The following is a 13767-nucleotide window of genomic DNA, read 5'->3' on the forward strand; positions in this document are numbered from 1 at the left end:
ATGAGGAAGCCGTCGTGGGTGAGGGATTGCTTATTGCTTTTATTTTGTCTTATACTATAACCTGGAGGAAGACTTTTGGGACCACTCAGTAAGAGTCGTTATTTGCTAGTTTTTGCTTTTATCACAGAAAATAGCCAAAATAATCCAACTTTTGATTTTGTATCTTCAAATTGACATCGCATTACTGCACAACGAGTGAACCTGATGCTCGTGATTTACTTTGGACAACAACCCAACCGTGTCGCCCCCTTATAGTACAAAAAGAAAGATGCCGACCGAACAGATAACAAAGTGACGCGCTTTGTAAGGAATTACGGAGTGTGTATAAATATGGTATCGGGTATTGTTGGGTTTTGGTATGTGTTCAAGATTAAGCCGTCTTCTTCCATTGAGTGTAGACACCGATGACACTGCTCAAGGTACCAGTAAGGCCGACGATGCCGTCATCGAGGAAGGAAACCCATCCGAGACCGGAGACAGGGACGAGGATATCGCAAAGATCGCAGAGGAGTTGCTTCTTGGCGGCAGCGCGCTCACTGAGGTATATGTTAGTAGCTAGATATAGGGGAGGCAAATAAGCGCATGTGAAACTTACATAGAGATGGTCTTGCTCTCAACAACACCCTCACCCTCCTTCAGATCAACCTTTGATGCGCGCACGCTCAGCTGTCGCAGAGTGTACAGCTGACCAATAATGCTAAAGGCGATACCAATAGCCCACGATCTATAAGCCTCCTGCTGAAGGCGCTTGGCATGCTGCCACTTCCTGATACCAGCAGCATCAGGAATAGTGAGAGCATCGCAGGTAAGGTAACCAGCATATCCCAGCTGGCGACCGACCTGGGTGTACTTGAGGACGGGGTCGAGGGACTTGGAGTCGGAAGCAGTGGCAGCGGCCTTGTAGTGCTCGACGAACTTTCCGGCTCGGAAGACCTTTCGGAACAGGCCGAACTGCTTCTTGAGGGCGTTCCAAGGGGCGACCTTGTCGGGGGTTGCGTTTGTGCGGAGGAGATACCAGGCGTAGAAGCGGGCGAAGTATTGAAGGACTCGCATGAGCTTGTCGCGACCGAGGGTGGTGGCCATGTAGCGCAGGTAGTGCGCTACCGTGGGGTGGTAGACGAGAGCGTCAGCGACCATGATTGCGATGGTACCGAGTATAGGTAGAGTATACGTGGATGGTGGTGGTATGCGACAGTTGGAATATACAGAATTACGATTTACCAGTAAGAAACCAGCAATTACTGATGAAAGAAGATGGAGATGGAGATGGAGATGGAGATGCAAAAGTTAAGTTAAGTTTTACCAGGAACGGGTACGAAAAAGCTGGGGAAGTAAGGGTACAGTAGGTAACGCGAATGGAGTCAAAGTGTCTGGAGTAAGTCGAGATTGAACGTGGAGACGGAGACTTGACCGAGATGCCGAGGTCCGCCGCTCACGAGAGCGGGATAGTTAAAGGGAAGGGGGAATTGTAGCGAGGAGAGATAGGGAGGGATAAGGAGATGTCGTGCAAAAGAATTGCCTTTTTGGGTATGGGAATAATTGCCGTTTATGTAGAATTCGATAGTTTATACTGTTGCATCGGTATTCTATCCATTCAGTATTGATCAGTATTAAAGGGATGACCCTGCTAACTTTGTCAACCTCCTTCACAGAGAAAGGGAGCATCAAGTTGAGGTCGACAACCGGCACATGTCCGAGGCTTCATCAGGAGAATACCAAACTTCGGGGTAGCTTGGCGCCAATTCTGGTAATGCATTTCAACCTCGGAGACTTTCCGTAAGAGATTGGGCTCTCTTCTCTATCAGCTGTCAGTCAATCTGCTCGACTGTAACTCTCAAGGTTAGAGAGTGAGAGAATGTCCCGGCTGACCGGATAACCTTTGATCCGACTCCGGTCTCCCGTAGGGTAGAAGAAGGTTAGGGGACATGCATGATATAAGTCAAGTCGAGACTCACTGAATCAATTGCCTCAGAACCCCGAATCAAGGAATGAACAAGGTATGAGATAAGGCATTTGGAGTTTCCAATTTTCCACTCTCATAACTCCCCCCAAACCCACTCGGTGTTTTACTGAAGATCTTTTGAGCCTTGAGGTTCAACCCCCGCTTAAACGTCAATATGAGCGAGCCACCCCCACCGGGACAGCCTGGCAGGGCCTGGAAATACAGTCCCGTGCAAAAGTTCCGACACATCCGAGGTCCGGACCCCGCTTTCAATTAAACATCAACATCAACACCACAACTTCATCGCGTTATTTCTATAGGAAAAGATGCCTCGAATACGGCAAAAAACACATCATTCTCCTTGCAAAAGAACGAGGTTTGTGACGATGTACGAATCAGGTGTTCGCGTGCAGGATATCGCAGACAGTGAGGGGCTAAGTCGGCACGCGATCTATGGAGTCATTCGACGGTACCGTCACCAACAATCAGCAAAAGATTTACCTCGCTCTGGAAGGCCATCACGACTATCAGATATAGATAAAAATCATATCAAAATACTCATTGGAAGAAACGCTTTTATCTCATACCAAGAAATAATTGATTGCACCTGTTTGAACTGCAAAAGAAGCACAATTCGTCGCTGGCTTATCAATCAGAAGATACAACACAAGCTTGCACTTCGACGCCCGTTTCTCAGCGAAGAAAGTGCTCAATTGAGAAAAGCTTTCTGTGAAAAATATCGTCATGAAGATGAGTCTTTTTGGTATAGCTGGTGGTTTTCTGATGAGGTCTCTATCGACCGTACAGACGGTGACTATACCAAGTGGTCATTTTACTCTGCTGTAAGTCTAGCCCCTTCTATTTCAGAAGCTTCTTTTGACAACACCACAGGGTGAGAGACTCCATCAAGATAAGGTGCAGCCCTGTAGACGGCCTGCCAGACATTCTCAGATGTTCTTTGGTGCAATTCACTATGATAAGCCGTCTAGGATCGTCCCTCTTGCCGGCGATCCTGAGTCTGAGAGGGGAGGCGTAACAGGAAGGATTATTCTATCCTGTTTACAGTCTTATCTTCCCGGACTGGTCGAGGAAGGAGAGACTTTTCAGCACGACAACGCCCGTACATATAAATGCCGGAAAGTTCAGAATTGGCTGCTGCCCTGGGCAAGAAGAACAGGAGTCTTTCTTGCTGACTGGCCGCCATACAGCCCTGATCTCAACCCCATTGAAAATCTATGGAAAGTCCTGAAGAAGAGGATATGCGATAGATATCCTGAAATTGCTGCTTATCCAAAGTCTGCAGCAGCTTTGGCCCGGCTGATTGAAGCTGCAGAGGAGCTTTGGTCGGAGGTCGAAGATGAAGTGGTCAAAAACGTGATAAAATCGATGCCCGACCGGTTGAACGCCTGTTACAACGCAAATGGCTATTATACCAAGTATTAAACTATATTTCTGGAATCTCCTTTTAAGTCTCTACAGATTGATATATATATTATCTAAATTGAAGAATTATTGCCCATGCAATTGCAATCCGAAATGGCAGTATGAGATCGAGGTAGTTGGGGTGGATCCGGAATGTGTCGGAACTTTTGCACGCCCACTGTAGAGGGTCTCTCAGTGGCTGTGACGACAACTAACAAAGAAATCGTGATTCGAGTGTCCTGCTCCTCGGGGAACAACCCCCGAACTCTACCTCGAGAACCTCCAAATTCGACCACTGTAAATTGTGGGGGAAGAAGTCGGAGTTGGAGACCCCGGGAAATCCTCTTGAGCCGCTTCCCCTCGGCCGGCAAAAGCACCAATTCTCTTCGGGAGCCCGCTATCAAAGGTCACGATGGCCCATGACATTCCGATATGATGCGCCCCCAATGGAGCTTTTACGTATCATGGTTGGGCCTATACTCTCAGAGTCTCAGAGTCTCGGTCTTGTTGTTGCGGGTTGACTCTCTTTCGCGGATGGGGCCGTTGATAACCCCAGTCGGTTAATGAAAGTGTACCTAATGAAATGTATGGATATCATCGATCGTCATATCCGTCAATTGTCGTCAAGACACGGACGCGGTATCCGTGAGGTAGAACTGTACCTACCTCTCTATTCCTTTACATAACTGGTCCCGTTTCCCCAATATTCGTCGCGTGCTTCTCTCTTTTCTTCCTCTCCCTTCTTCTTCCATCTTTCCCCCTCACGATACCCTCATACTATTCCCATCACAACTACCTTGTTCGTGTCTGTCGGCTTAAACCTTCTCCCGGTCTAAGTCAAGTCAAGTCGCTTCTCCAACTGCCCCTCCCGACGATCAACTTGTCCTCCTTTCATACCTATCCTCCCCTCACAAACACATTCACAATGGCTACTACAAACAGCGGACAAGAAACCGAAAAGGTCAACACTAACATTGTTACCCTCACCCGCTTCCTCACTGAGGAGCAGGCCAAGCACCCAGAGGCCACTGGTGACTTCACGTACGTCCCTTGTGACCTCAACTTCATGATAACCATACTAATAACGAAATTTCAGTCTATTGTGTCACGCTCTCCAGTTCTCTTTCAAGTCAATTGCCTACTACATTCGACGCGCTACCCTAGTCAACCTCACCGGTCTGGCTGGTTCTTCCAACATCACCGGCGACGACCAGAAGAAGCTCGATGTCATCTCCAATGACCTCTTCATCGAGGCCATGCGCTCATCAGGCAAGTGTGCGCTCCTCGTCTCTGAGGAGGAGGACGAGATCATCTACTTCAGGGATGCTCATGATGCCCACTACGCTGTCGCTTGCGATCCCATTGACGGATCTTCCAACTTGGACGCCGGTGTCTCAGTCGGTACCATTTTCGCTATTCACAAGCTCCCTGAAGGCTCCAAGGGTGTCAAGGAGGATATCCTGAAGCCCGGCACTGAGCTGCTCGCCGCTGGTTTCACCATGTACGGCGCCTCTGCTCAGCTTGTCATCACCATGCGCGGTGGAACTGTCAACGGTTTCACTCTCGACAACGGCATCGGCGAGTTCATTTTGTCTCACCCCGACATGCGCCTACCCAAGTCGCGCGCCATCTACTCCGCCAACGAGGGTAACTCTCTGTACTGGGAGGACAAGACCATCAACTACTTCAACTCCCTAAAGCAAGCCCAAGCCGACGGCAAGCCTTACAGCTCACGTTACATCGGTTCCATGGTTGCCGATGCATACCGAACTCTTCTCTACGGAGGTATCTTTGCTTACCCCGCCGACAAGAAGAGCCCCAAGGGCAAGCTCCGTATTCTGTACGAGTGCGCGCCCATGGCTCTCATTTTCGAGAATGGTACGTCAATCGAACTCAATGACTTAACACTTTACTAACTATGTTTAGCTGGTGGTCAAGCTGTCGACAGCAAGATGAACCGTATGCTCGAGGTGGTACCCGAGCACATCCACGACAAGGCCGGTATCTTCATGGGTAGTTACGATGAGGTCGAGAAGGTGAAGAAGTTCCACAACTAAGGGGAAACAAACAGAATGGCGCTTTGGCATGGGATTATGAAATCAGTTAAATATCAAAAAGCGAACCTCATGAGTGAATGAGCATATTAATGATGAATTTATCATATCTACCATTTTTCCAACCATCATGCACAGTGTCGTCATGATGGGAAGTCATGATCGCGAGCTATCATGGAGGCGGTTTAACTGGGGACGTCACGCCACCCGTACCGTCGTCTTCTTTTGCCTTGCTTCATGGGTGCTAAATTGTTATATGACCACGGTCTTGTACAGTCAAGTTGGTAAAGAGTAGCTTGGTTAACAATCGTCTCACAACAACTAGCTCAAGCACCACAACCATGTAGAACTCGCTATTTCTCTCCACAATGTCGGACTCTAGGTCGTATAATTACTCCGACACCGGTATTTTCCTAAGAAACTGAGGGCTGATTGCTCAGCCGTCATTAGGCTGCGTCACAGACATACCCGCAACGTTTGCTCCCAACGTAGCTTGAGATCTCTCGCTACTGTCTCGGCCATGGCTATCTCACCATTCCCTTTTACTTCTTGTTCACCTCGCCATATAGTTTAATTTGACATGGTAGGTTTGCATCCGTTCGATATACACTCGCCAGCTCCGATAACAGAGATAGAAGCCCCCTCGGGGTGTTGACGGATTTGGTACCTGTGATCGGAGGACGAAAAGCAAATTGTTACAGAGCCTACTAGATTTTGTGATTTATTCTAAGCTTTTTGACTTATGTATTTATGTTGCTGAGGAATACGGTCTCGAGATTTCTTGCATTGCTTAGGTCCAAAGTGACTTGAACACTATGTTTATAGCAAGACTATAGGAGAATTGACGCATCGGGAAGACTGTGATTCTAAAGAAGACCAGTTGACTGTAAAATCCATCTTCTGTCTCAGTAAACCGTTCCTTAACGCTGTGAGCCTTTTGTCTTTGCCGTCTTTTGAGCTACATGCATCTGATATCCAGTATCCAGCTATTCAAGTTCATAAACGAATGAGTCGTTTCAACTTTAGGCTGATCGACTGGGACACTACATTCGAAAATCTATATCATTTGAATACTACATGCTCTTGGATATCTAACTCCAAAAATGTAACAGCTTCCTTCACACAACTCTCCCGCACCCTGACAAAGTCACCATTTACGGGGATGAATACTTGTATCCAAATTGCTCCTTGGCCTTGTCAACAACCTCCTTAAGCTCTGCACGGCTCTTCCTCGTCTCTTCGTCCACAGGGTCCAATCCTGTCGGCTGGTCCTTACCACTTGGAAGTAACATGCCTCGTTTTACAGCAGGCCTCTCAAGCATACGAGCAAGCCACGCCTTAACATTGGGAAACTGATCATACGAGATTGTTGTGCGTGGTAGACGATCTGTCCAGCCGATCAGGGCGATATCTGCGATGGAGTAGCGGCCCCTACCGGGTCCGACGATGTAGTCTCGATCTGAGAGACGCTTGTCGAGGACCCCGTAGAGACGCTCTACCTCGCCGACGTAACGTTGTATAGCGTATGGCACTGCTGGCTTGACACCATTGAAATGAAACGCCTGTCCTTCCCTGCTGAAGTGTAAGTGTACCGCCCCGATATTGATGCTCATGACTTACATCGGTCCAATTCCACCATGTTGCCACCCAATCCACGACTCAGCACGAGTATAGTCATCATCGTCAATCTTGAACGAGAACTTATGCTCTGGATCGTATTTTCTTGTCAAGTAGCTCAAGATGGCATTGCCTTCGAAAACAGCGAGACCGTTGTTGTCATGGTCAACAAGAACAGGGATACGACCATTGGGGTTGATGGCTGTGAACCAAGGCTCCTTTTGGACATTGAGTCCAATGTCGATGCCTTGTATGGTGTAGTCAAGCCCATATGCATCGCGGAGCTCTTCAAGAAGTATATGGGCTTTGACGCCGTTGGGTGTGCCCCAGCTGAGGAGCTCGATGCCCTCTGATGCAATGAGGCCGGTTGGTCGAGCCATTGAGTAGCAACGTTTGGGGATTATTGAAGAGGGTTTTGATGAGTAATTGAAGTCTTGAGAAAGCTGTGGTCTATAAGGTAGAGGAGAAGGAAAAGAGAGAGGCATGTATGGTTGCTTTATGGTTGAGCATGTCGTCATTGAGCGGCGTAGGGATGCCATCTTGCAGTATGATTTCCAATATCGTGACTCTGGAATCGACAAATCATCAATTGGTCATCAGTTCTTTGGAATGCACACTCTTTCACTCGCAATGAGTTAGGCGCGCTGCACGATGTTGTCCAGGGAGATTCTGGAGTCGGGGATGTTTACTCATCCACGAAGCTTTGTAATCTTGATTACCCTATAATGTGGAATCATCCAAACGCGAAGTCGTTTTCCGACTGCTTGCATTTCAAAGCACAGCTAACGCAGCCTCCGCGGAATAAATGTTCTTATGGTCCAGACATGCTCAAAAGAAACAATTGATCTCAAGCAATAATAAAGCAATTCCATATTGTAGTTTGACTGCTGCCAGTGTTTGAGATGCAAATAATTGGCACATCTAGTTACTTAGGGGCGCAGAACAGATGGTCAAAGAGCCTGCTGATTTCATCCTATGATATCCTGCACTTGTCCACAAATATCACTCAGGATTTTTTATGAAGTATTGACTTATTTGTCATTCTAGTCAAATCTTGCATGAAACAACTAACAAAAGCATTGACACCGAAACACAACGAAACGAGTGGGACAACCGCGCGGTAAACGACAGAATACGCCTCGCACGTTTCGTTCTGATATCAGCCCCATTATCATGGCGCAATACGCAAGAAATGTCAAGGGATCGGCCCGTTGTTTCTCATCAGATCCTCATGAAAATTTGTCCAGGGTAGGTCCCAGATCAACGGTTGAGCTGCGCACGGGTGGAATAGTTTCAGATAAATGAGAGGTTCCTCGGTGGATACAGGATACTATAGTAGCACCAACAAATACGCAACAAAGACGTTTATGGTATTTCGTGTAAAGTGCTGTTGGATTGTCGTTGCAACCGTAACCCTGCTGGTGATCCTCCGATCCTTCTCGTGGTGGAGTTGGAGTTGGCTGTGAGTTGATGAGTTAATCAGGGTCTCTTTTGATCGTCGTGAGCTTTACCCCAAGAGATATGTAGACACCCGCGACAGTTCCTCTGACAGAATACATTCCCCAGAGACAAGAGTCTGGAATCAACAATCTAGGACTTCTTTGAGTCTCGAGAATAGCACTTGACACGTCGTCATCAGTGCCTCAATCACAATACGATGAATGCAATGTTGCATTCACTCGCAACTAATCAGATGTAGACTCAACGCCCAGAGCATAGAAGCACCTACGTCACTATCATGAGGTACCAGCACCCAGCATCAAATTGGGTTCTGACTTGTTTGGTCTGCGGAGCACCCGCCTCAAAGCCAAGCTCCCTTCCCCACCCACGACGACGAACGAGATCACTTAGCCTTGGAGCTGACGCCTGATGATACTGTAGGCACTGCACCCTTGAAACCGGTAGCCAATGCTCTTTGAGCATGGCCTGCAGGCAGTCGAGTTCCCTGGGAATAACACAAACATCACACCCCTTACCTCGATATCCTGTCCAGCCTATTTACCCGCTCTGACTTACACTGACTGACTTCATCACCATTGGGGGACATGCAATGCAGAACTCTACAGCACATACAGTAAATCATCCTAGGCGAAGTGATCCAAGACCCAGAAAGCAGGGAAACAGACTCTTGGATGCCCGGTTTTGATCTACTGCTGAGAAAATCCCCGACAGGCTCGCGCTGAGATCTGTGATGTGATGTCTTTTCATGCCGCAGGGTCCTTAACTCCAGTTCCCATATCTAAACTCCATTCAAACGGCTCCCCCTCCCTTGACGATGTCTTCACAAACTTGTTCCTTCAAAAGTGGCACGGCAAAGATGGAAACAGACGCAGACATGGGGAATATCTGCACGTCTGAAGGATTCAAGCCGCTGATGTAGTTTGCTTTGACGTGGACGCAGACTTTGAACTTGGCTATTCACAAACATGTCTCGCAGCGGCTGGTTTCACCCCAAAAGAGTAATCCATACTAGCTGCCAAGGGTTCTCTACTCACCATAACGGCCTACCCTTTCTTCCTTCTCGTCCCGCCTAAGCCCTGAAACCTCAGTGAAAAGACACTCTGACCAACATGTGCTCAGTGATGTAAACTGTCGTCCCTGAGTTCCCAGTCCAATCTCATTGGTACCCTCGCCTATTGAACTACACTCAGATTAGTTGTTCAAACTATCGGAGATCGCCAAGTAGTACCTTAGTTGTCGGACTAGCCAGCCTACGTACCGGACGGCATAGTCGTGGCTTCGGCTGGCGGCACCGCTAAGATCCGTCTCTGAGCCGTAGGCGTGGAGTTAATATCCATCACAACAAGACCAGTCTGTGGAGCGAGCGAGTGAGTTTCGATTCGTCAAATGCGTATTCGTCGTAGAGGATAGGAACTTGTCGTATTGAGGGTATTGGTGGTGATCAATGGCAAATGGTGAGTCAAACAAGGCTCGCCGGTTCAAAACGCTCGAAACCTTAGGGTGCCATGGCGCCGACAAAAGCTCCTAGCACTAAACTTTGGTCAACGTCTGAAGAAGGCATTTCAAAGATTCAGATTGGTAATCCAACCCCAGAGTCATCACAAGACATGTGATGCGACGGCATTACAAAGAATGTCTGGCACTTCTGGGGGCTGCTTCAGTGAGTATCCGGCCTTGTTTGTATTCAGCTTAGACGGGAATAAGTCACATTTCACGCCCACCTGTCATTGTCTCTCAGAGACATTCGATATGTCGCCATTCCTGGGGAAGCGGAACCCTCGTGAAAATGCCACAGGATAAAGATAGAAAAAGCGGAATTACACGATGGGAAAGTCAATCTGTACTGCAGAGTACAGTAGCGGCGCCAGGCGTGGAGGCGCAAGATAACCTTTCGTGCGAGGTGTAGTAACTGCAAAGGGCAAGATATGAATCATAACGAGTATGCCTCATCGGTCAAAGCCGAAGGGGTTCAAAGAATGAGAGGATCGTGAGCAACATACGCAACAAGGCAGGATGATGAGAGCGAATGCGAGAATTGAATTGAATTGAATTGGATACGGGGTAGAGCTGAGTACGAGCATGATGAACAGGAGAAGAGTGTTATCATTCAAGGTGTTGCGATATCATGTTAACTCATACAACGTTAAATTGCTAGTATACAAAAACGGTATCAAGATTCGAAGGTTCAGGGGGATTGGCAGTAGTATGCATGGACAAAGTCCCCTGAGGCTGAGGGTGAAACTGATGATGCTATTAACAGGTAGGATTTTATGACGATTCCATTGTTGATGAAGCTATCCATGACAGTTGAATAGGTATGTACAATGATGTGAGTGTGAGTGTGAGTATGAGTGTGAGGGGTGTCTAGACTCCAGGCTGCCGTCAATTCAGTGATTATCCGCTAGTTACAGCCTCAATTATGACTGAATGAATGAATGAATGTCCCAACCTGTCGGCTACCACTCGGCGAGATTCCCATGCAGCCGTTTGTGGATTTGCTTGTGCTCATGGTTGTGGTTGTGCCGCATTCGAATTGTCGATGTAAAGAAACAAAAAAGGCACGTTTCTTGATCTGGATCTCAAGACGGTTGCACCCCCTGGTCCCCCTGGTCCTCCGCCTTTTCATCACTGCAAAACGCTCTCTCCCACGTTAAACTGGCGGACATTGGCACCCCTGTTCGCTTCCCCACTTGGATCACAGGGCGGGGATGATCGAAGCAGGGGGTCGAGTAGTACAGTACGTGCCTCTATCTTTAGTCCATCCTTGACCTGAGGCGCAGGGAATCCAATTTGTTAGGGACACCAGCCTCAAGTCAAAGGCATGCACCACTTTCCTAATCAGGGTGGCATGTTGCGCTCTACCTCTACCAAGAAAACGTGGCGGAGTAGCTCTCTCATCAGTCTCCCCGTCTCCGGCTCCGACTTCAAGGGATATGCCATGAGGCTACAAGGTTCCCAACGCTGGTAATGGAAAATCAGAGTTTCCGTTTCCCGCTCCTGTCGAAATTCTTACCATTCTCGCTCTAGTGCTTGCTCTGCTCGGCGATTGGGTTTGGCTTTTTTGCGAATGGAATCACTAGAGCTGTGCAGAAATACTGCTGCCTACCGGGGCGCAACCCCAGACAAGAAGGCCGTTAACCTAATGACGCCAATCGCATTTCTCGATCAGCAAATCAATCGCGACAACGTGACTCTAATTGTACATTTGTTCTGCATTTACATGCCAGCCACCGAAGTAGTACTGCATTTCGCTTCGCTTCGCTACTGTACAGTACAGTCAAAGCTACGACGACAGAAGCAACAACATATTGCCTATTCTGCAGCGTAGTGTTTATTACCTACAAGGTAGCAGTAGCACTCTGCGCTGTTCTTGGATGGGATGTTGATCGCTGCAATGCACTGCCGTATTTCCCAAATTAAACCCGAGCCTGATCCCAGCGAATCGTCGATAACATATGGTGGTGATGATGAACTGTCCCAGGCCAGGCCAGGCACGGGCTACGGGTCCAGCAGCGCAGCGTAGCGTTGTAGTAGGGGAAAACAAGGTTGCAAGATTGCACTCGTGGGCTTCGACTTGTGGTTGCGGCGGCACAGCAGGTTACTGTACCCAGAGACCCTGTCTTTCTAGCTCTGAGAGCATGGATTCACTTCCATCGGGAGGATCCGCATCCGCGAGTCTGAAGCCAAGAGAAGTAAACAAGGGGCAGGTAATTTAATTTCATTTCTCTCTCGTCGGGTTGCTCTTTTCACTCTTGACAGCGGAGCAGAATCCTTGGATCCAGAAATCAACAGTGGGAACTTGGCTAAAACCGGCCCCGCCCCTTGAAGACAACACCATGTCTTTGCTGAAGATGCGGACACTCGACCAATCAGACAGAGGCTCCACCTCTCATCTCGCTCCCGCCCGTTCAGCCCTACCGCTCGAGGTCACCCCCACCCCTGTCCTGCTCTGTCTTGTCTTTTGCTGGTCTCCTGCAATGGAAGCTTCACAGGCCCACGCCCCCTCAGTGAAATCCCCACACAAGTTCAGTGCTCTGGCAGTGAACAAATCCACCAAAGCAAAGCAGAGCTATCTTAGTGCTCATGTCTCTCGGCACTTGAGCTTCATTCTCACCCTGACATTCAATTTAGAACCCTTAGAGAATATTGGCAAAAGCAAAACATTCGTCATCATGAGACACCTGACGTCTCGCCAAGGTAGACCCTGCCGCTGTAGATACATTACTGGAAGATGCGGCTACTCTGTGCTCGGGGAGTGTCGCATGCAACCACGGGCATCACGAAGACGCAATCTGCTTGGACGGACGGCTTCGCTTGGTCAACCGGCCTCGCCGAAGCCTTATTTCTTAGAGCTTCACCGCTGAGCAAAGATACCCTTCCGCTCATCAACTGCAGCCCTACGAGGAGACTTGTTAGAGTCTGACTGTCATCAAACGGCGGACCTCCAATCCATCTCCCTATCTCCTCATCTCCGCAATTTTCGCAACCACAGCCAACGAATACCATACCACATGTTGATCATGTCTTGGGGCTGAACCTGTCTCTTGTGTCTCGATTGCATTTGCATCTGCATCTGCGTCTTCAGCCCACGGAGGAGATGTACTGATTTGGAAATGGCGGACCGAGGATATAGAGTACACGCTGTCTTGTCAGGCAGCCTTGTAGTGTACCTTGTGCCTGTCTCTATCTGTACTGTTACCTGTGCTTCAATCACTGTTGGTTATTGCTCATTCCAGCTCCGATGCAGTGGATCAGCCCTTTTTTATCGTTCTGAGCTACCCGCTGTGTCTTGCATCCCAGTCATCACCTTGAACTGTCGCTCGGTAACACGGCGCATCTCTGGTCTCCTCTCCTGGCTCGTCTTCTGATCTACGACTGACCACGCAATGGCAATGGCAATGCCTCGAATGGAATCTCCCATTGGGGTATTCTCTTTCGAGCATTTTGCCTTTCTCGATAGCCCGGACTTAACCAAGTTAATTACGTACACATGATCGGACTTAACAACCGTCATGACGGGAAAGGGTACAGAGCTGTGATACGTTTCAAGGCGCTCAAGCCATGTACCTTTGAATTTAACCCAGATTTCTAAACGCGTGTGTCGCATCGCGTCCATCCGCTGCGCTGGCGTACGCCCCCTGGTTAACCTAGCAAGTTATTTGCCCATTTATCATTTTTGGACCCCAAAAAACGTTTCCCCTTGCTGGCGACTGACGGTCTTGATATCTACACCCCACAGCCCTCGCGAATGCCCCTCCCGTCCCCTTCATC

The 13767-nt window shown here is 48.6% G+C and overlaps 3 protein-coding genes across 3 annotated transcripts; 1 reads left to right on the forward strand and 2 right to left on the reverse strand.

The window, feature by feature from the left end:
* Nucleotides 1–17: 17 nt before the first annotated feature.
* Nucleotides 18–1318, reverse strand: BKA55DRAFT_273964 (peroxisomal biogenesis factor 11). The gene is made up of 2 exons (XM_046185482.1): nt 596–1318; nt 18–536 (listed from the first exon to the last, which is right to left on the reverse strand). Exons 1-2 carry the CDS (start codon nt 1135–1137, stop codon nt 371–373), a joined length of 708 nt encoding a protein of 235 aa, XP_046052941.1. The 5' UTR covers nt 1138–1318; the 3' UTR covers nt 18–370.
* A 2971-nt stretch (nt 1319–4289) lies between these two features.
* Nucleotides 4290–5421, forward strand: BKA55DRAFT_591282 (fructose-1,6-bisphosphatase class 1/Sedoheputulose-1,7-bisphosphatase; the record flags this gene model as incomplete). Its single annotated transcript, XM_046195215.1, has 3 exons — nt 4290–4405; nt 4461–5242; nt 5291–5421. 3 exons carry the CDS (start codon nt 4290–4292, stop codon nt 5419–5421), a joined length of 1029 nt encoding a protein of 342 aa, XP_046052942.1.
* Nucleotides 5422–6572: 1151 nt separating this feature from the next.
* On the reverse strand, nt 6573–7415 carry BKA55DRAFT_504994 (glutathione S-transferase; the record flags this gene model as incomplete). The annotated part of the gene is made up of 2 exons (XM_046187153.1): nt 6573–6990; nt 7039–7415. The coding sequence occupies 2 exons, from the start codon at nt 7413–7415 to the stop codon at nt 6573–6575; spliced, it is 795 nt and encodes a 264-aa protein (XP_046052943.1).
* Nucleotides 7416–13767: the final 6352 nt, after the last annotated feature.

This window comes from Fusarium redolens (assembly GCF_020744475.1).
Source record: "Fusarium redolens strain MPI-CAGE-AT-0023 chromosome Unknown BKA55scaffold_4, whole genome shotgun sequence".
Classification (NCBI taxonomy): Eukaryota; Fungi; Ascomycota; class Sordariomycetes; order Hypocreales; family Nectriaceae; genus Fusarium; species Fusarium redolens.

What these genes read in the sequence shown, in the direction of transcription:
- BKA55DRAFT_273964 (XM_046185482.1), bottom strand. Translation starts at nt 1,137, where the DNA reads ATGGTCGCTGACGCTCTCGTCTACCACCCCACGGTAGCGCACTACCTG. An exon ending in GAGAGCAAGACCATCTCTAT is followed by an intron (nt 537 to 595) that starts GTAAGTTTCACA and finishes CATATACCTCAG; the next exon opens with TGAGCGCGCTGCCGCCAAGA.